Source organism: Platalea leucorodia (genome assembly GCF_965183815.1).
Source record: "Platalea leucorodia genome assembly, chromosome: 3".
In the NCBI taxonomy this organism is placed as follows: domain Eukaryota; kingdom Metazoa; phylum Chordata; class Aves; order Pelecaniformes; family Threskiornithidae; genus Platalea; species Platalea leucorodia.
Window position 1 is genome coordinate 21563169 of NC_138825.1, and position 20081 is coordinate 21583249.

Sequence of the window (20081 nt, forward strand, 5' to 3'; positions counted from 1 at the left end):
TTGTCTTCTTTTTTGTTTTTTTTTTTTTTTTTTTACTAATCATGTAGTTTTCAGTTGTCCTTGGCTTAGAAGAACAGCAGGAAGTCTTGGTGGACCTTGAAGGAGCTTTTTAAAGCTTCAGCCTTGATACAGAGTAAAAAAACTCCCATTAAAAAAAAAAAGTGTGAAGCACAGCACTTCACTGTCAGTTACATAGAGCTGTTTTGTCTTAGTGATGGAGCTGCATAGGTAGGTGTAACGTTAGCTTTTGAATGAGGATGAGGTAACGCGTGAGGTGTACACATAAGCTGTGTGTTGCCTGTTAGAAATTTTACTGGGGACGCAGGAAATATCTGCAGTTATATTCCACCGACAGTGGTAGGGGAAAGATACTGAAGATTAAAAGACAGTGCTCCTCACACAGTCTGATTGCATTTGCTCCTTGCAGAATAATTGTTGTGGATGTTCTTCAATAAATAAATTAAAGTGGGATGGAACAGACAATGCAGACTGAGGTTGTTAGGAACACAAGTTTAAATATCTCAATGGATAACTTCTGTGCATCTCTGGTACGCTCTGAGATCTACTCTGTCAATTTTGAATTATAAACTAAGGTTTAAAGAATGTATATTTAGATTCACTAAAACTAGCTTTTACGCAGTGATTAACATTGCCTGGTTGATACTGTTGGTTTTTGTTTGAGAACTGAAAGGAAATATATAGCATAGTTTTGTGGGTTTCAGTGTTGGTTACTTCCTAGTTGAGTAAAAACTGTTCCCACCCTACTACTTCAGTTCATGTGGACTGAAAAGGACCTTAAATCAATGCTGTTTGGTTTCATACGAAAATAAAAAAAAGCCACAGCTTCATCTTTATTTTGTTGTTCTTTTTCTCCCTACTTGATTAGAATTCTTCGGACTTTGTGTCGAAAACTTAAGCTCCCGGAGTCCTTTGAATTTCATCATTTAGCACGGCTGACTCCAGGTTATGTAGGTGCTGATCTGATGGCACTTTGTCGTGAGGCAGCTATGTGCACAGTGAACAGGGTCCTGATAAAATCTGAGAAGCAGAAGAGCAAACACATAGACGCTGGAGGAAACACAGCTGAAGAAAGCATGGGAATAGGAACAGACATCCTGGTGGAAGAGGATACCAAACAACTAGAACTTCCTCCTAAGGTATTTGCTCCTTGAAGCGTCTGCCTCTAATAGCTTAAGAATTGAGGCATTTTATAGTTGTGAAAGTCATTGCTCATAAATTCTTAAACAGCTATGGCCAACGTAATATTAAATTTAGATTTAGAAATATCATCTCCTAAGCCAGAAGCTTAACTCCTAATGACCCATATAATGTGTCTGAATAAGTTGCTCCCACAACTTTCTAAAAGTCATGTTAATATTTTATACAAGGTGTGGGGTTTTTTTCCTTGGGTTTTTCTTCGTCGTTGTTGTTGTTGTTGTTTGTGTTGTGTTTTGTTTTCTAGCAGACCAGAGGTTAAAATAGTGGCTATATCTGTCTTCAAAAGTGTATCGACTGTAAGAGAACTGTAAGAATATCAGACTTGCACTGAGTTTTTACCAAGCTGTTTGCTGTGCCCCCCGTGAAATACCTATTATGATGCCTGGGGTTCATCCCTGACCTGGTATAGTTACAGTTAGCCAAAGTCTAGAAGTATTTATGCAGTCTACATTTTCCCTCCAGCTATGTGATTACTTGGGTCAAATTGCATGTGGTGTCTACTACCTATAGCAAATTTGAGGAAGAGGTATCTATCCAGTAGAAAAGTTGGGTTAGTGATGTGACTTGAGCTGCAGAGAAAGTATCTGTTAATGTGCAGTACAGCTGGAATTCTGTTGCAGAAAAATAACATTTCCAGTGCCAGCATTATTCTGTGGCCCAAGTAACATGCTGTGGTCAGTGAACCAGAATATCTGTATATAGAAATTCTTGGCCCCACTTCTCAAAATTTGGAGTTTGTATGTGCCTTCATTGTGTGTAGGCTTCCTAAAGATTTGTCTGGAGAAGTAAAACAAAGTGGTTTTAAATCCACATTGTACTCAGATTCTGGTTTTAGAAGGACTGTCAAAGAAAACTGTTATTGTAATTAACAAAAATCAGTGTAAAAAGCTGTAGTAAGCCTTTGTAGTAGAGGAACATAATCATCCTGCATACCTCTCAGTGTTTCCTGCGGCCTGATGTAGCCAAAAGAAAGCGGGGAGGGGCAGGTAGTTGAAGCTTTTATCAACATTACCAGGATCAAAGGGGTTATTGAGGATGAGGAAGTCTAATCCTAACAGAGCCATATTTTGATAGCTGACAGGAGGTTGACATAGTCTAATACAGGGTATTGTCATTAAAACCGTTATATTGTGTTTATAATGGAAAAATAAACATACAAAACCTTTAAAAATCATTCACACAATTCAAGTAAACAAACCCAGTGGTCTTGGCTATTTCAGAGTTTCTCTTAATGGTTCTGTTAAGAAGAAGAGGGAGGGCTTAAAAAGAATATCAGGCACTATAAATGCTTCTGTTTCTTTGTGGTCAGTTGTAGAGCTATCTTAGTTGCAACAAATAGGAAGTGATACTTTTCCCATATACTGCTGTAGGAAAAAAGTGGAAACTTAACAGAGTGTTTACAATTTTTTTTTTTTTCCCCTCTGTTTATCTTATCATGAAAATCCTGGTATAGTTTTACTTGTGGTGCAGTATCAGTTTGCTTTGATACTGCCTTCCCGTATTAGAACTGGGATGTATTTATGTTGTGAAGGTATAAAGTTCTTTGATCAAGTATTTTCTCAGATGGTTTCCCCAATAAGGAGCTGACTGGGGAAACGGGAACGTACCTGCCTGAGGCACTGTGGTCTGCAAGGTGGGACAGCGCTGAAAAGCTTTACCCTGTATCTCTTCTGTTTGCCCAAACTTTATCAGGGCCTGGTTACAAAACCAGGTCTAATCAGGCTGAGGAAATGAGTTGATGACTTGAAATCAGATTATGTTAAATGAAAGTATAACCTAAAAGTGTGTTAAGAGTTTTAAAGGTTTATATGTAATTGAATGTTCTGCAAATTGCTGAAATTGTGCTGTTCAGCAGAGTTGTTCACTTTCTCTTGAGAGCAATTTTTTATTAAAAAACAGAATAAATACATATAATTAATACATATTTTGTAAATTTCAGCATGGAAAGAACTTTCTCCTAATCAGTGTGTGAGAAGCAGTAGGAAGAATTTGAAGACAATACATGTGTTAGCCCTGTTTCTGTAGTATCTAAATCAAGCTTGTAGTCTGTCAGCTCAGTGCTTTCGCAAGTGTTCCAGGAAAGCACTATGTCCATTTAACATTTTTATCATTAATGTTAATTTTACATATTTTATGTGTATTGTACATAATAATTTGTTTTATAGCAATTAATATTACAGTTGAGGAAAGTATTGCTTTGAAAAAGCCCTTAAAAAATGGTTCTTAAAATCTAATCCAGTGCATAATCTTTTTCTCTCCCTTTCCATGTACCCTAAGGATGAATTGCAGAGACTTTTGGATTTGCTGAAGAAGCAAGACCCCTTGCCTGAGGAGCAGCTGCAGAAGCTGTGCATTGAGATGAATGATTTTATTGTTGCACTGTCATCAGTGCAGCCCTCTGCCAAGAGAGAAGGCTTTGTCACAATTCCTGATGTGACATGGGCAGACATCGGAGCCCTGGAGGATGTTCGGGAGGAGCTGACTATGGCAATATTGGTATGTCCTAACATTACTTTCAAAGATTTTTTGCACTTCCCCCTATGCAGAAAATAAAACTACGCTTGTTAGGTTCTTAATATTTATTTAATGTATGATGTGCTGCTTATGAGTTCTAACATGCTACAAACTAGACATTTTGCAACATCTTCATTTAAAATAGTCAGACTTCTATAATTTGCTTTCAAATTTGTTACAAGTCTGGGTCGTGTATTTAACGTTTCACTTACTGTATTCATGCTTTCAATTTTCACTATGTTCGTTATTGCTGAATCTTAAGTCTTCTAAAAGTTTTGTACCAATAACCTTAGTTACACAACTGTCACACAAAGAATTGGAGAATACTTAGCTGGAAGGTTAGCAGTCTTGCTGCCAGTCAGAGGGATACTTAACACTAACGCCTTAAGATGAGAACTTAGCTAAATAAAATCTTTGCCTCTGAATAATGATACTTCTCCCATTTTGGGGTACTTATCAGTGCACGATAAGAAGATGCTGATTGACGCTTTATTCTTTTAGCCTATAAAGAGTTGGAATAAAGAACTTGCTTATGAATGATTTTTCATCCAACTGTAACTGAAATGAAAAGCTTCGTGTTAGCTTTTTGTCACAGATAACTATGATAATTTCTTTTATAGGCACCCGTGCGAAATCCAGAGCAGTTTAAAGCTCTGGGCCTGACTACTCCAGCTGGCGTCCTGCTTGCAGGGCCTCCTGGGTGTGGCAAAACACTGTTAGCTAAGGTAATACGTTTTCTAAACATGTTTAAAAATACTGGAGAATCTTCTTGAAGTGGATGTTTTTGTAGGAATGACTGAGTCTGGATGATACTGCGAGAAGCTGGGCTTTTGCACAACTTCTCATCAGAAAATTAAATTTGGGTCTCTGTGCTAAAGTTATGTGATTTTTCTTGTTATAAAGTCACAATTTTGCTTGAATGGAGAGGGAATTACTGTAAAACTTGAAGGAATGAAGTTGGTTAAGAAGAAAGTAGTAGAGATGGGAAGAAACTCTATTAGATAACCACTTCTATGGAATATTTCACTGTAACTAAATTATATATTTGGAAGTAGTCTACGCTCTATTATACTTATGTATTTTTATTGATTATATTTGCCTTACTGAAAATACTTTTGTTTTCCTTCTCCTCGAGCATTTCAGTTCTTATGGCCTCCCCATGTAAATGCAGATAATCATGCAAGTTTCCAGATTGTCACTCATCTTTGTCTTCAAATGCTCTTATGTAGTTGAATATCTCCTTAACTCCCACTAATGATTGACAATTCTTCAGCTAATATGGGGGAGGGGGGTGGGATGTGAATCTGGAACACTGCCTTATTAAAGAGAGAGAACACCTTACTAAATTCCCTGCCCCGCCTCCCCTCTTAATTGCATATAATTATACTTTGTACTGTTATCTGTATTTTACAAACAATTGGTAACTGTGCTCCTTAAGTTTGTTTATCTCTTCATGGACAGAACCAAAGAAAACATGAAAAATGTGTGGTTTATATATACGTCTGTCTTTCCCTTTTTGATAGGCTGTGGCAAATGAGTCTGGACTGAACTTCATATCTGTTAAAGGTCCTGAGCTGCTAAATATGGTATGCACTAATCATTCTGCATTTGTTATTTATGGAATTCTTGTCCAAAGTGTGAGGGCAAGCAAAATTCCTGATAATTACACAACTGATATTAGTGCAACTCAAGTTGCCTAATTTAACCTCTGCTTAAAGTTTTTAGCAGTGAAGTTGTTCATGTGAAAAGAAAAAAGCTATCTGGGTAGTTTAAGTATATATCTTGGTTTAAATTACCTGGCAGATGGAGCCTTCTTGTCTGAAGGGGGATTTCTAAATGACCAGCTACATGCATCATTGCTTTTATGTACATCAGGAAAAAGAACAGAAATTCTACAGTGAGAACAATTGGTGATCAGTAACTGCAAATCAACAGCTTTCCCTAAGCAAAATAAAGTTTTCAGCTTTCAATTTCAGAAATGTGTTTTGCCAGTCGTTTTAGCTTCTTCATGGAAGTTTGAAACCTTAGAACGCAATGTGGTTTTTTTGGTTGATCAACGTGATTTTTAAAGATTTTAAATGTTAACAGATAAAAGTGCTGTAGTCTGAGTTTTTGAAGCACTGGACTTAGAAGGGTTGTGATATAACTTCGGTCCCTTTTAGAGTTAAGAGAATGTGTTGAACTGAGCAAGACGGCTGCAGCCCACATCTCAGAAGACCATGGCAGTTACCTGTTTATCAATAGTGTGGAAGCTGACACCAAAATACTGGATCTGAGTATTCTTTTCCCAAACATGTTTTTTTTGTGTGTACTTCAAGTACTGATAAAGGCAGGAAATGTAACTCTAAGTTAATGAGGAGCCCTACTTCCTTGTGGAGTAAAGAGAAAATGTCTGGCTGTGATTCAGAGACTGTGTTAAGACATTAATTTCATCAAAACATGTTTGTCTGGAAAAAAATGAAGTGTTTGCATTTACAACTTGGCAACCCCCACCCCTGCCGTTCGCCATTCAAAGTGAAATTCTGGCTTGCTTTGCAGTTCCCTACTGCCAACCCCCCTGTCTTCAGGCAACAACTATATGAACTTCAGATGTTCATTGTGTTCAAATTGCTCACAGGGTTTGTTTATGAACAGTTGATTGTATTTGTTCATTCTCATCAGCAGAATGATGGCAAGTTAGATTTATTCCCCAGAAAATAGGAATTCTATTAAACTCTGTACCGCAAACTGTCAAAAGTGAGCTAGTGATAACTAGTTCCTGTGTAAATCTTGATCAGTAAGGAAACAGAGATAACAGATTGTTATCAGAAGTAAACTGGTTAGCAGGTTGCACTTCTCCCTTGCAAAGCACCTCAAATAGTGTTTAAAACTGTTGTTTGGTTTTTTTTGTTTGTTTGGTTTTTCCCAAGCAAAATCTTCATGTCTTACATTGTTTAACTGTGATCTGTCATTTGTTTTAGTACGTTGGTGAAAGTGAACGTGCTGTACGTCAGGTGTTCCAGCGTGCCAGGAATTCAGCCCCTTGTGTTATATTTTTTGATGAAGTTGATGCTTTGTGCCCTCGGAGGTCTGACCGCGAAGTGAGTCTGCCTTAAAATATTTCCATACATAATTTATCTCAGTTGCAGCTTTTGTGGCATTGTGCTTGCAACAGAAGTACCTGGAAGGGTACTACGTTTAGTATCTCCCAAGAAAAACAATCTCATAGGCTTCCTCATATTTGAGGAGAAATATGTTCATCAAATTTTATAAAGCTTAATACTTTTTTGGTATGCATATATAAAAAAAAATGCAGAGAATGTGTGTATATCCACCAACTTGGCTGTGTAGAGCTGTAGGAAAAGATGAAGGAGTGCAGTTTAATATAATGTTTAATTTATGGCCAAATCACGACACCTGTATGCAACTGTAATGCTTGCACGAAGTATGTATTTATTTGAACAACATGAACTGGGTCATGAAAGTATTTGAGGCAGGAACATAAGTGAAATGCATTAGACTTCAGAGCTATTCCACCTGTGAAGTTTTCTCTGTCTGGATTTTGTTGTTGTTGTTGTTGTTGTTTTGGAATAGGAACTACCCACACCTAGGATTAACTTCTGCTTTGGGGTGGGGTGGTATTAGCACAAACTGTTAGTATGTTGAAAGGAAAGCTGCTCTGGTTTTTATGCATCAGGAAGTGCATCTGTTTTATGATGGTGTACTGGTGCATGTATGTTGATGGCTGAAAGAAAAGATGCTTTTTTTTTTTCCCCAACAGACAAGTTGAGTACAATACTGTTCAGCTATTGCCATCAATGACTTTAACAGGAGGGCTGTTGTAGTTCCAGTTGTTAGGAGAGGGGAAGTTTGATCACTGTTTCTGAATCATACCTTGTCTTCACTTCCTATGAAAGATAGCCAAGCTGAAAAGTTCAGACTTGACTTCTTGAACGTCCTGAGGTGCTGGTTCCCACAGAGCCATAAAAGGTGTCCAGTACTAGGCACCACAGTAGGCATAGATGGTAGCCAAGGAGGGGGAACAAGTGTGCTTTGGCCTCACTATATTTCACTTCGGCGGCGGCAGCAGCAGGCAGCAACTTGGTGCCTAGAAGCCCACCCCTGCTCTTCACAGCCTTCTTTAACCATGTAGAGGTAGTGCCTGGGCAGGAGACTGGTGACTTTGTTACTCAGGCTGTGATGCTGCTGCAGTCCTTGGGATTCATAATTGAAACTCTGGGGTGTTCAGTGTTCCCATTGGCTTTTTGAGACCTATGTGCATTTTCACCACATATTCTAATTACCCGTAGGTGGATTTATATTTTTGTATGTTTAAAGTAAAACAGTAACAGAACAACATTCGTGAAAATCATCAAGCAGTTTTACTGTATAATTGAACTCTTGTTCTCCAGCTTCTGTGCTTTCTTTCTCTCTCTCTCTCTCTCTCTCTCTGCCTCTCCAACTCTAGAACGAAATTCAGATTAAGCTGTTGAGTTTGGTTATAGGATGTCAGTACTATGGGATTGACATTTAACTCTGAGTAGCTCAGCTGCTGAAAGTATTGTTTCAGAGGTTTAAATATTTGGAGAACTGCCCCCTGCCCTAACCTGAATTTTGAGAAGTTTTGGGTGTTCTTGTTGAGATAGGTGGGAGAATGATTAGTATAAATATGTACTATGTGTACTACTTTAAGCGAGTTCTTCATCTTTAATGGGAATGAAAAGGTTTGCTACATGTTAAAATGTGTGGTGGGTGTATAGGTAGCATGAATTTGAGGTGGAAACAAGCTAAGAATATGATAGCAGAAATCTAGAATGCAGCTATATTAAAAGTGTGAAAAAGAAACTTTTTTCTTTGAATAGTATTTCAGGGCAGGGATCTAGTATATCTTTTGTTTCTTTTACTTTGAAATATTCACATTCCCACTGTTTCCTCAATTTTGTTGACAAATTTCTCCTTTTGAAGTCAGGAGCCAGTGTCCGAGTAGTTAACCAGTTACTCACAGAGATGGATGGTCTGGAGAATCGTCAGCAGGTTTTCATTATGGCTGCCACAAACAGGCCAGGTAAGGACCCAAAAATCATAAACAAGAGAAATCAGACATCCTTGGTTCTCTTCTAATGAAATCATGTGTTCTTACATACTTGAATTCTATAACCTTGTTCTGTACTTAAAATTACAGTGTCTCCTCAAATCCAAACCTTTTCTGATCAATTAATCTGTTCCACATTCTTGCGACAGCATGAGATGAAGCGACCTCTTTAAAATGTGTCTTAATTAGCACCATTGCTGTAAAATGCTTTGAAAGACTGTTGACTTATTGTTTTCTGCTTTTTTTGTTTGTTTGGTTGGTTTTGTCTTGAGGCATCTGTCTCATGTTAAATCATTTTTCCATTTGTTTGTCTTTTGCTTCCCCGGCTTCATGTTCCGAACTCCGTTCCCTCAGCCTGCAGTTAGTTCTGCTGTTCCCTCATGTTCTGTCAAGCTTTGATATTGACAGCTGTCTGTGCTCCCTTGCTGGCCCTTCAATTTTAGGTAGTTTTTGGAATTCCTGCAGCATCTTCTTAGTTGATAAGCTGAACACTGACATCTGCTTTACAAACATCGTGTGTTTTACAACCATCTTTCTGCCTCCTTTTTTTTTTTTGTATTATGGAGAAGTCTTGTGTTTTATACATAGCAAGAAATTTGTCCCTTCCTGAATTTGAACTCCATCTAGATGCTGAGAGATAGAAGTAAAGGAATTTGTTGTCATTATAGAAAGAAACATGCATGAAGATGTTGTGCTTCCTTGGTTATGAGCGTTTTTCTGAATATTTCAACTGAAATTAAATACAGGGTTACTAGTCTATCTTGGGAAAACCGTACTGGTGTAGGTGCCAGAATTCTCGAAAGAACTTTTGTGCCTAGAGCATGTATTTGGCAAATTACTGGTAACAACTAGACACAGTTGTTTCATGCCTGCATGTATTAAGTAAGGACAAGATGTAGAATTCTGATGAGAAATGGCTTAACAGGGAAAAACAGCAGCATAGCTACTTTGGATATAAATTGGAAGATGAGAAAGTTAAAATACTTGACAGATTGCTTGGGTCCTATAGATTAAGGAAAATTTGGTCTGAAATCACCTAAAATAAGCAACTATGAGGTGGTCTTGGTTTTTTTCCAATGGTCAAAAAATTCAAAGATTTTGAGGAAAATTTTCCTGTCTCTTGAATTCTTTGCACCATGACAGACTATCAAGCCTTCTACATGGTGAAGTATGAGCAGTAGATGCTTAACTCTGTATCTGCTTGTAGTAATTGTTTGATTTAAAGTGGTAAGTTTTCCTGGCATGAGCTTGATGATTCTGACCTATCTAACCCGGTGTAGAAAAGAGAATTAAGGTTATACAATGTAGCACATCTATATATAGATGCAGTTGGAGGTACCCAGGGTATTAGTACTAGTGTCATCAAGTTGCCTTAGGAAAGAGATCTCTTGCTAAATAAGTTACACTACTGCAAGTATTTATAGCAAGCAGCCTTATTTGTTAGTGTTTCTCAAGGGCTTCACATCTAATTGCTGATGATGGTAAAGTCGTCATTATCTCTGGTAGCTTGGGGTGTGAATTCCAACACTTTTGAAGATGAGGAAACATCCAGCTTGGCTTCCTGCAGTGCCACCTCAGGTGTACCACAGGTGTACATGGGGCGAATGCTGTTAGGGCCAGCGTTCGTGTGTGTGTGGCACTGTTCTGCGCTAATGACTCCTCTGGTAGAGGCAGCTGACTGCAAGTAGTTTAGTAGCTTTGCAAGGGCCAGTTTAGAGTAAATGTTGCTCAGATGTTAATTTCAAGGTGTGAATACTTGTGTGTGGCAGGTTTGTCCTAATTCCCAGCTTTGTTTAGATTTACACTGATTCAGTACTTGCTTATGGGTCTCATTTTGATGCATATATGAAATAGACATTGGTGCAATTGTTAATCCATCCCTTTATAAACCTTATTCTGGATGCAGTTTTACAATTATGTTGGTATAAAGTTCCTCTGTAATAGTTTGGGGATTTTTTTCAGTTTTAAAAAGTCACTGTTGCCTTGTTCAGCTGCAGTGGCAGATGTACTATTTTACTATACTGGAATAGTTAAAATTACAAAACTTTTGTGAGTAATGACGTTTGAACTAATATTTGAGGGAAGCTGGGAAATTTGTAAGGCATGAACTCGGTCGTGTATTACTAGCCAGTGACATTGATGAAGAAAGTGAATTTGAGGTAAAAATGCCAAATGCAAAGAAAATGCAAAGGAGGTATAACAAATATAATCATCAAATTGCAGGGTATAAATATCTCTGCAAATTCTGTAAATGGAAATGAACTGTATCTTGATAAAGGAGTTGTTTTGCCAAGACAATAAAATAATTTTTTCTGAATGGCAAAGCTTGGCACATCCAGCTTTTGCTAGAGGAGGCAATTATCTTTGCAGTTTGGATAGGATTGATCTCTTGCTTCAGAAGCATATCAGCTGTATGTGTAAGTAACACTTTGGATAGGTTTAAAGTACAAACTTTTGCTGTGATATCTGTATTTATGTGTGTGAAGAAATATAGTTTCCAGTTGATGCAGCTTTTATCAGAACTACTTTTACTGAAGTTGTGGTTAAATTGGGGAAGCTGATTTTTCTCTTGTGTAGTTTATTCACTGTTTACAGGACTTAGGAATAGGCAGCGTTCACCAAATTAAATTTTGCTAGTATGGTCTGAGTACTTAATAGGAGCACACTGCAGGTAGAGAACAGTGAAGGCTATGCTAGTAAAGCACTCTTACCGCCCTAAAAATGAAATGTCCAAGCAGAGACCTGTAGGAGAACCACAGCTTATACTGGGTAGTATATTTAAACGATTCCTGCAAACAATAAAAGTTGTGGTGCCTGAAGAGCTCTTTTGCTTATAAGTCTGACATTTGTATGGAAGATTTTTCTGTTGTTATGTTGAATAGAGGTGCTGGGGTGTTGTGTACTATAAATCTAAATAATACATGTGTCCCAGCAGAACTTCCTGAAATCTTCCACTGGGCCAGTATTATGAAGTGTGAGATCTCATCTTTTTTAATCCATGTTAGTATAATTTAATAGGAGAGAAAATGGCTTAGTAAGATGCTTCTTTTTTAGAATGCCTGTATGCATGGTAGCTTTTATAGTTGGTTGCTGTTACTGCTCATGACCATTAGCGTATGTCGTCAGCATTGTAGTCCCAGAGACCATGGTGCCAAAAGAAGAGTCTTCTCTCATAAAAATATTGTAAAGAATAATAGTACTAGCAGTAGGGTAGCGGTGGCTCAGCCAGCTTTGGCATCAAGGGATGTTCCTGGCACAGTTGTTCCAGTGAGGCGTTAGCACCTGTGACGAGGTATTTTTGTGAAATGGTGGTGTTTTATGTACCCTGTGGCTGAAGACTGCCAAATTCTTTTTTTATAATAGCCTTTAAGGACTTGGAACACTCTTAATTCCCATTTTGTCAAAAGGGCGGGCACAATAGATTGGTTCCTTTACTTATCATATACAATCTGCAAGTGGTAGTTCTTATGCTGGCAGTGCTGAAATAAGCCTTTCATCTGTCCTTAAAAGCAGGATATTTGGATGTTTTTTGCACTTAGTGACTTTGAAAGTCCTCTGTAGATCTTTCTTGACTACTGCTAAATCAGCAGGGATGCAGTATTCCCAACTCAATCTCTTTCCACCTAAATGCAGAACCAATGTCAAACTTTGTCTGAAGAGGATTAAACTTCTAAAGCACTCAATGTCATTAAAGAGAGAGAGAGAGGCAGAAATGTCATGTCCTGTTAGAAACTTTATGGCTCAGAATAATTATATTCTTTTCCAGTCTACTTCCTTTCCCAAGTCCGAGACTAAATACTTACAAAACCATCAAGCACTACTGTTAACTAAGGTCTGTGATTTCCCACAATTTTCTAGTTACCAATGTGAGTTTCAGTATTGGATACTGCTGCTTTCTGCTCTTTTCTTACTTCCCCAGGCTTTGAACATTTATAAGCTCTTTAGAGAAATGCTGACCAAGGCATCAGCAGCGTTTACTGTGGGATCTAAGGAACTGTATGTAACCTGAGGAAACGGACAAGAAATCAGTGAAACACTACAAACTGATCGTGATTTAAGCTTGACTTGAATTGTGGTGATGTCTTTGCTTTTATTCATGGTCTTTTTCTCTAGGTTTTTAAAGTTAATTCTTGCAAAGTTCCCCTTCTGCTGTTACCTTAGACTATGGTCCTAGTTTCTGTGGGTTCTATTTTTCTTTAGCGAGTTTGTTTGTTTTCTAGAGCTATTCACCTGAACCACATGTTTTGAAACACAGTGAAAAAATAATCTTCAGTCTTTGACAATAGTTACAGTTTTGTTTTGGGTTTTTTGTTTGTTATGTTTATACCTGTTTATACATGTTGCTGAATTAAAGGCAAGATAAGATCTAAGAAAAGCACCTAATATGTGAGGCATGGAACAAATTATATTTCTGTGTTTCACCAGCCCTTGAATGTTATGCATATTTCACGGTAACTTTTGTGGAGTTGGTTTGTTGTGTAGGAGCAAAGTTGTTAACTGCAGTTTTCATCTGGAGTCTCAGAAAACCTTTCAGGGCTTTTGAGCCTATGTTCCAGAATGTCACAAACGTGAGGACCTAGATCTCGTACACTTCAAATACAATTTTAAATACTTATATACTGAGTATAGGAGAAGTTTGGACTCAGCACAATAGTTGTTGTTGCTGGTATGCACTGACCTTTTGTAAACATTGTTGACTCTTGTAGAGTTGAGATAAGACATGAATAATCAACTGGAAATGAGTGTGAGACTAATAGATTTTATTATAGGACAAGAGAATGTCACATTATAGGCATGCATGCAAAGATATTTTCAATAGAATTTAACAAAGAGAATAAAATTTTGCAGTAGTTTGGAGAGCAGTGTAGCAAACTGAGATATTACATAATTCTTTAGAGGCAAGTGCCTGTTTTAACCTTTAAAAACAAAGCGAGGAATGGATGTACTCTAAATGTCTTATGCAATTTTGCCAAATTATTTGGAAAATGGTACTACTGTCTTCTAAGGACATAGTCAACACCATTGACTACATCAGAAAACCAAGACAGAAAATTATTCACTAGACATTTCTCTTAATAGAAGTACGTTCTCTCCACAAGACAGCTGCTTGGAAAAGAAGTTGTGTGTTACCACGGTCCCATGTTTCAATTTCAAACCTGAGAGATAATAATAGGCTTTGAAAGAGGTATCTACCTTAATTTCATTAAAATGTTACATGTATCTAAAATTAGTTGTCTCTCTTCTGTTTAGATAAGTTTCAAGATAATAGATATGGAGAGAACATTATGATTTATCAGGATGGAATGCTTTGAAATTCCTAAAAGGGGAGCATTATTCAATTCTTTAAACAGATATGAAGTGCATCTAATGAGTGAGTTTGACCAATGAGTAAATACTAATTTCTGTGTTACGTGACTGTACAGTAGGTATCTGTACAGTAAGGATCAACAGCTTAACTTTTTCCAGTTCTTCACCTTTAACATACGTGAATGCATGTAGTTTGTTAGCTACATTTTGTCAAGAGGATGTAATGATTGTAAGGGTGTTGACAGCTTCGTTTGGAGTCCTTGACAGTTTCCAGCTTAAGACTTAGGCGTAACTTGCAACTGTTACTTCTGGATAAGGTTCTTGCAATAGCTACCTAATGCATCTATAGAACTTAGAGACTTCAAAAAAGTCTGTTATACTAAAAGTACAGTTTTCTTTATATCTTCTGTGGGTGCTTTTGTGACTTTGCTGTTCACATTACTGTAGTATGTAGGATATGGATTATTAGAATCCCTTGGTGGAACAGAAAAAGTAATACCATCATTGGTTTTGGTAGATGGGGAAATGGGGCATCAAGAAGCATTTAGAAACATCATCCAGGCAGTTTGTTCTGAAATATGGGCAAGAATTGAGGTCTTTCCCAGGTTATATGCCCTGTTTCTATCCGTTGTTATACAAATAGCCCTTACTATTTATATCCTGACTTACTGTTTGTGGAAGTTCAGTATTGAAGCCTGTCGTGCTAAAAGGCTGCTAGACATTTCTGTTACGTTTAAACTTTGAAGGGTTTTCTAGAAACATTTGTGATGATTTTTGGTTTCTTACTTCTCCCCACATAATAAAATTTGGAGTCTATAGTTCTTCCTGGGAAACAAATTCTGTACTTTGCAGCTCTATTTTGTGTTTTCGTGGGTTTCCTATTTTACCATTCAGAAAATCAATATGTAGTAGAAATATGTAGTAGAAATGCAAATTAAGTTTAAATATCGGTGCTTATGGTTGGCCCTGTGTACTTGTTATTCTTAATTTATCGCTGTGCCTTTCAAGCAGATTTGCAGCAGTTAATACGGGTAGAGTTCCAATAGAACAAACTGGAAGCATTTTTTTCCCCTGTTATGAATTAATGTGAAATTCCTCACTTGACCATGCTAGGTATGACAGTAGAAATGTTCTAGTACTGTATTGCCAAAGACAGAGTTGTCTTCATTTGTGAAGAGACGAAACTGGTATTTATGAGCCATCTTTGAGCAGATGTGGCTTAACTGTACTAGGTAATAGAGTCTCCTACTTGACAGAGATGAAACTATTTCAATCAGCTATTTTAACGGTCAGAGCTTCACATCATAGCACAAATGCTTCTTTGAATCTAGGTACATGTACGCTTACATTTCTTCTCATGTGTACACTTTCCTAAGAGTATATCTCATTTCTGGATAACTTTGTCTTTTTTCTTTTTTTCCCCTCCCTAAGATATAATTGACCCAGCTATCCTGCGTCCTGGTAGACTGGATAAAACACTTTATGTTGGTTTGCCACCACCTGAAGATCGACTTGCTATTTTAAAGACAATCACCAAAGTGAGTATTTAGAAATAAATCTTTATCTTGAAGCTTGGTGGAATGATTTAATACAAATTAAATTTTACAGGGGATTGCAGGATCCTGTCTTATGAAACACATGAGGTCATAAAAATAAACCATCAGCCACATCTGCTGTTAAATTTGCTCTGAGACTGCAAGGGGTTGATAAATCTTGTAAGGCAAACCTGTTAAACGTAGAAACTGCTGCCTTTATACTCACAGTTTGAACAGATTTAATTAAAAGATCCCTATCTGTATGAGTAATGGGCCTAGAAGTGTTTTGTAAGCTTTTTTGGGGGGGTTCCACACATTCACCAGAATGATTCACTAGCTCCAGCTGTATTTGCTCAACAGTAATTGTGACACTTAATTGCCTTTAGGATTAAAGGAAGCTTGGATGATAGAGGGTGTAGGTCAAAGTAAATGTGAAAATGTAAAATAACTGCCTTCATGGGTCCTTCCTGTCGTTAATGGCACCTTTTGCCACTTCAGAGATTTGGATTATAGAATTATATTTGAGTATTTCTCTAAGTATGGTACAGCAGTAATCAAGGCCTTAAAGAAAGAACATACAAAGCATTAATAATTACTCAGATATTTACTACTTTTTCCAGTAGATCAGCATTGATTGTCAAGAGCAGGTGTCCTATCAGATTTGTTTTGAGCTGCAAAGGAGACCAAGTCGTCACTATAGAGAAAAGATAGTGCTGTATTATGAAAAGCGTGGCAGAATTTATTTAGCAAATTTGTAAAACAGATAATTCAGACTTGCGTAAGCATAAAGTTGTGATGTAGGCAATAGTTAATCACATAGGAGAATTCAGAAAGGGAGGACTCATTCAAGCATGTCCTTTCATGCCAAAATAGTTGCTCAAAAGCCAGGCTCTCATTACAAATTCAGGATGTTAGACTTTCCTTCATTTGTTCTATGCATTGCTTCATGGGCAAAAAAAATGTAAGTATGTCCTCATTTGCTATTAGCAGTAGATCAGTTTATTGTTTCTAAGTTTTATAAAAATATTTCAGTTAAAACTTTTTACAATCCTATTCTTGAAGACGGTTGCCTTTTAGAAGACCTAGAGAGAATTTGAGTGTAACATCTGGGATCATTTTTCAAACACACTGTAAGGAATTACATTTTTTGTTTTAGCAATTTATATTTAAAGATAACTCAGTGTTTAAAAATTTGGCTTATATGATTGTTCTGACTTAATACAAACAACCTTCTTCGGGAAGAAGTGGGTAGTAAGGGTCAGTCACTAGCCTGTCTAAACAGAGCAGAAGGATTCTGGTACAGAGTTTACATCTGCTCTGTTTTTTAGCATATGGGTGTTGAGCCTTGCTCACCCTAATTTTTGCTGGAGAATCTTTGGAGATTTGTAACTGTCTCGGGTGCTCTCACTGTAATTAGCGGTGTAGGAAAATAGCGTAGCAAAGCTTGGTGCAAGACTTCATGGGAGCGGAAGGTGATGTTAAACAAAACCGATTTCTCTCGCTCGCTCATAGATTTCACCTGCGCACGCTCTGACAGCCACATACAGTCACCGGGATGCAGGCATCCCAGTGGCAGGGCCAGGATCACTTGTGTGCAACACCAAGGATGAGGAACTCCCTGTGGAGTCCTCACTTCATTTCTTGGCTTCCTCTTTACTGGCGATAACAAACTGGTTGTTAGAGAGAACTGCTTTCTAGATTCCCTGTAAGAGTCAAACAGTTCAGAATCCTGCTCACTTGAGCTGCCATAAATGCTGGGCGAGGTTGCTGAAAAATGTCTTTGCTCCCTTCTTCTGGGAATCTTTGTGGCTATAGCCTGTCTTCCTGTTGGGATAACACCAAGAGGAGTGGCTCATGTGATGTGGTAACCTTGTCATCATCCTGTTATGAGAGCATATTTGTCTTTTGCTGACAAACCATCTTTGCTGTGGCCTTATCTGATTACGGGCCTTCTTGTGACACAAGCAACGCATTGCATAGTGTTTACCAGCTTGGTTCCTGTGGATCCTGTCCTTGGTTATCACGGCATGTTATTTTTGGAATGCCAGATACTGCATACTTAATTCATACTAGTCTTAATATTCTGGTTACAAATCTTTGTAGTGAATGAGGTGTTAAGTATTTAATAGATTCTTTTTTCTCAGCTCTTAGTTAAGAGGCCAGCAGAAATGAGATACAAACACTCTCTGAATGAGACTTTTCCTTGCATGTTTGGGTGTTCGTTCCATGAGGAGGCTGGTGCTGTTCTCACCTTGCTACTTATGCAGTCACCAAAGCTCCCATAAGGCTAGGCAGATATTTGTATTTCTAGTGTTAAGAACAAGAAATAGGAGTTATCTGCAAGAAGAACATGGAATATGGAGAGAGGAAAATATGTTAAAATTAATTGAAATACCTTATTTTTTGTCAGACTTCATCCATGCATTCTAGGTAAGAGAATTTAAAAAATCTCTGTACAGGAACACTTGCTTAAATATGTGCTGAGGGCTAGATAAAACAAAATGTCTGTGTAGATATGAGTGGCTTCTGGGTGATGGTATGCATTCCCAGAAATCCCCGAGGAATACATGCACAGGATGTGGAAACCGAGAATCATTGCTGAGGGAAAACATGGATACTTTACAAAGGCAGCATGAGGAGTAGAAAAGGGAGTTAGGGGGAGGAATAGGTTATAAGGAAGACAGCCTAGACGTAGGTTGAAGCTTTGTTGTGAAAGACTTATTTCACCTAAACTGTACAAATCAGTCATTTTCAAATTGCATATTAATTAGGCAAGAGAAGCATGTCACATGTTGAAGTTACTAGTGTACTTATATTCCTGCAAGCCGGATCAGCTTCTCTGGTGCACGTACCGCTGAGCTTGTCTCCAGAGCGGGCAGATCATCCCACTCAAAAAATGCCCAACGTATGTTGCTGCTCAAAGCAATAGCTAAAACATTTCTTGTTAGCAGAGGTGTCTCTCGGGCTTGCAGTCTTGTACAACAATTACTAAAGTATCCCATATGAAATTGTAGAAGGCTTCCTTGTTTCCAGGTTAAAGTCTCTCCTTTCAAGATGTTTCAAAATCAGGCTGTTCCTTTGCCTTTTTGGTGGTTTTTTCCCTCCCCTATCTAATGGGTATTTTACCCTTAGATTCATTCAAGATTGCTCCCTTCCTCTGCCTAATCCTTGATTATTCTACTGTCGTGTTAAGTATTCAAGGGTTTTAACTTGCCAGTTACTACACATTTTATGTTTTTCTCTTGAAGGTATTGTAGGTATGCGGTATATTAGTTCACCAGAAGAAGTCAGAAAATAATTGTATGAATTTGTGCATTTCTGTCAAATGAGTTTCTGGCTGAAATATATCAATTGTATCCAAAAGTGTCCTTTCATGTCTAAACTCAGGTGTTGTTTGATACTATAGACACCTAGAATCTCTGTACTACCATGATACTGCTTTACTGCTGTCTAAGGGTGATAGGGAGATCTCCACGCTTACAGTGTTTCAAAATGTAGTTGGCTAGTTTCAAATATAATTTATAATGTTGTTCAATATTTTTTGCTGTTGGAGATGCAAAAATCGTAACAAAAGAAGCCACTTCTGGGATCTTTGTGGAGGAAGCAGTAATAATATGGAAGAGTAGTGTCAAAAAGTCTACAGGAATGTCTATGGTATACGTAAACTTTTATGAAATCCAGAATGGAAAATTCTAAGTTTGAAAATGTATGTCTAGACCATAAAAGATATACAAATAATTCAGTCTTAAAGGTGGTAAGACTAAATCTACATGGTTATTGCCTAGCTATTTGATTTCAACACATAGTAAAACTAGAGTAAGTTCAGCTAAACAATGCTGTTGATGTAACCAGCTACTTAAGGCATGTCCACGTATGGAGCAGTGTCAGTGTTATTGCCCTGGCCATCACTTTGTTAGAGAAAATCTAATCTGTTGCTGGGAAGTTAAAATTTTGCATTCCTTATTATAAGTAAATGTTTTTAAGGCTGGTTGTCCTTGTCGGTTTGAGATTAAAACCAACGTTAATACTTGTGGATATTATTTTGGGGAATTTCAGACCCCTACATGATTCCTGATTGATGAAACTTAATCACTTTGGGGATGGCATGTGAAGGAAAAAAAAAAAAAAGAGAGAGAGAAAAAAATTTCTTATCTTCTTTTTATTATCTCAACTCCTTTAGGATGGCACCCGGCCTCCACTAGATATTGATGTAAGCCTTGAAGAAATTGCTTACAGTCAACATTGTGATTGTTACACGTGAGTATCTTCTGGTTTTGGCTTTAATATTTAATGTGCAGTACCAACAGTCCTCTGATGCGTGATAATGTATATGCTATGTTGTTATTATTAAGGGGATCTCTTAACATTCAGGGTTTATAAGCCTTTTCCCTTACGCTATTTTTCTTTCTTTCAGTTGTGCTTTTTTCCAAGGAGTT

The 20081-nt window shown here is 37.6% G+C and overlaps 1 protein-coding gene across 6 annotated transcripts in view; it reads left to right on the forward strand.

Annotated features, from left to right (window-relative positions):
* NVL (nuclear VCP like) overlaps positions 1 to 20081 on the forward strand; it is a 41944-nt gene that overhangs the window by 12990 nt on the left and 8873 nt on the right. For 5 of the 6 annotated variants that reach the window (XM_082307517.1, XM_082307518.1, XM_082307516.1 and 2 more), the window contains 8 exons: positions 887 to 1157; positions 3496 to 3714; positions 4353 to 4457; positions 5256 to 5318; positions 6693 to 6812; positions 8677 to 8776; positions 15542 to 15648; positions 19826 to 19902. In XM_082307517.1, the coding sequence (XP_082163643.1) occupies positions 887 to 1157; positions 3496 to 3714; positions 4353 to 4457; positions 5256 to 5318; positions 6693 to 6812; positions 8677 to 8776; positions 15542 to 15648; positions 19826 to 19902 (1062 nt within the window). The remainder of the gene's footprint in view (positions 1 to 886; positions 1158 to 3495; positions 3715 to 4352; positions 4458 to 5255; positions 5319 to 6692; positions 6813 to 8676; positions 8777 to 15541; positions 15649 to 19825; positions 19903 to 20081) is intronic. The other variant, XM_082307520.1, reaches the window with a different exon arrangement.